Source organism: Carlito syrichta, unplaced genomic scaffold (genome assembly GCF_000164805.1).
Source record: "Carlito syrichta isolate Samal-C Ts95f unplaced genomic scaffold, Tarsius_syrichta-2.0.1 Scaffold126587, whole genome shotgun sequence".
Lineage (NCBI taxonomy): Eukaryota > Metazoa > Chordata > Mammalia > Primates > Tarsiidae > Carlito > Carlito syrichta.
Genome location: NW_007070683.1, coordinates 2,168 through 4,006, shown reverse-complemented (window position 1 = coordinate 4,006; position 1,839 = coordinate 2,168). Strand labels below are relative to the sequence as shown.

General features: G+C 68.1%; 1 protein-coding gene across 1 annotated transcript in view; it reads left to right on the top strand.

Moving 5' to 3' along the window:
* PIAS4 (protein inhibitor of activated STAT 4) overlaps positions 1-1,839 on the top strand; it is a 28,747-nt gene that overhangs the window by 26,270 nt on the left and 638 nt on the right. The window contains exon 8 of the mRNA XM_021707884.1: positions 1,520-1,650. Within this exon, the coding sequence (XP_021563559.1) occupies positions 1,520-1,650 (131 nt within the window). The remainder of the gene's footprint in view (positions 1-1,519; positions 1,651-1,839) is intronic.

Sequence of the window (1,839 nt, the reverse complement as noted above, 5' to 3'; positions counted from 1 at the left end):
TGGGCTCCGGCGATCCTTCCGCCTCCGCCTTCCAAGTAGCTGGAACTACAGGTGTGCACTACCACGCCCGGCTGATTTTTTGATTTATTGTGGGGATGAGGTCTTGCCAAGTTGCCCAGGCGGGTCTCGAACCCCCGGGCTCAGGTAATTCACTCACCTCGGCCTCCCAAAGCGCGGGATGACAGGCTGAGCCATGGAGCCTGACCCAAGGCTTTTTTTAAAGGGACATATAGTGTATTTAAAAGGCCCACTGAGGCGGGCAGCTGACATGGCCCATGCCTTTTGGCATCAGCCCCAGTAGCTAGCTGTCCAGCCCTCAGCCTGTGCACCGCTCGGCCCACTTGGAACTGTGTGGCCTTGGGCATGTTGCTGGGCTTCTGTGGTGGGCACTTTCTTCAGAACAGACCCAAGCCTTCCGGGGGCATCTGGGCTTCTCTCTGGGGCTCGCCTGGGCGGGGTCTGGGCCTGGGCGGGCCCTGCTGGCCTGGCCTGTGGAGGGGAGGGTGGTTCTGCCTGGCTGGGCTTGCTCAAGCCCCTTCTGTGGTGGCTGTTCCGCGATGGCCTCAGGCGACCCCCATCCCTTGCCCAGCGGGACGGGGGGTCTCACTTTCCCTCCTGGCACAGGCTGGGCTGCTCTGGCCGCCCAGGCCCGCCCACGCCCGCCCACGTGTCTGGAAGCCTGGCGCGGGCACTGGCACCTGAGCCTGCAGGCCCCATAGAGCTGAAGCACCCTGCCTGCTCCGGGTCCCGAGTGTAGGGATGGCCGGAGCCCCCCTGCAGAGGAGGCCGTGGAGGCTGTGTCCCTGGCGTGTCCTGCAGCCCTGGCCCACCCCAGTCCCTGGCCGGAGGGCCTGACGATGCCGCCACTGCCTTCTGCTCCCTCGGGTTCCTTTCTGCAGCCCCCACCTCCCTGCTTCGTGGGGACAATGCTGTCTTGATGGGAGGCACCGGCCGGGCCCGGGCCCTGAGGCAGGGCCTGCTAGCTTCACAACCAGCCGGCCCTGCGTGGGCCCGGCGATCGAGAGGCCGCAGGCTCGGCCTTCCCCCAGCGCCACCCTCACCTGCACCCACCCACCCGGCGCTTTCCACAGCAGGCCCCAGGCACGGCGTCTTCCTCGCTGGGTTTCTCCCCGGTGCTAACCTTGGCTCGCTTGAGCCCTGAAAGGCCTGGCTTCGGGAGGCCTGGGAGAGGGGTCAGAAGAGGAAGTGCCGGCTGGCCTCCCAGAGGTCCATCGCTCTCAGGCAGATGCGGGGAGGGAGTTCCGGGGCCACTGGGTCCTGGGGACGGGCTGGCATGGTCACCCTCCACCCTGCGTGGGACAGGTGGGTGTCTGGAGGAGGGGGCAGGGGTTCTCGGCTCTGGGCCAGGGCCGTCTGCGCCTTGCAGGGCCCGGGGCAGGGCACACGGGAGCCCCGGGAGGGAGCTGGGCCTGACTGCCCCAGGTGCCCGGGGCTTCCCAGACCTTCCTGGAGCGAGGGGGTGCCTCTCAGGTCTGCGTTGCCCCTGGTCCCGCCTTAGAGCCACGTGTCCGCGGGGTTGTTTCGGTGGCAGAGTCAGCAGGCCCCGTGGTGACCCTGTCGACTGCAGTGCCCGGATCTTCCCAGAAACGTCCCAAAAGCCCCCATGTCGGTGTCTCCTTGGGGCGTCGGGTGGGTCTGCCGGGCACCCAGAGCGTCAGCAGTGACGTGGCTGCTGCCTGGCCTCCCCCGTGGCGCCCTCGTGGCCATGCGGCAGGAGCCTGGTGTTGTCAGGGTGCTGGCTTGGTGCAGCCCCGTGTGCGCCCGAGCCCGGTGGGTGCCCTGCCAGCGCCCAGCCCCGCCCCCGACATGCCCCCTTTC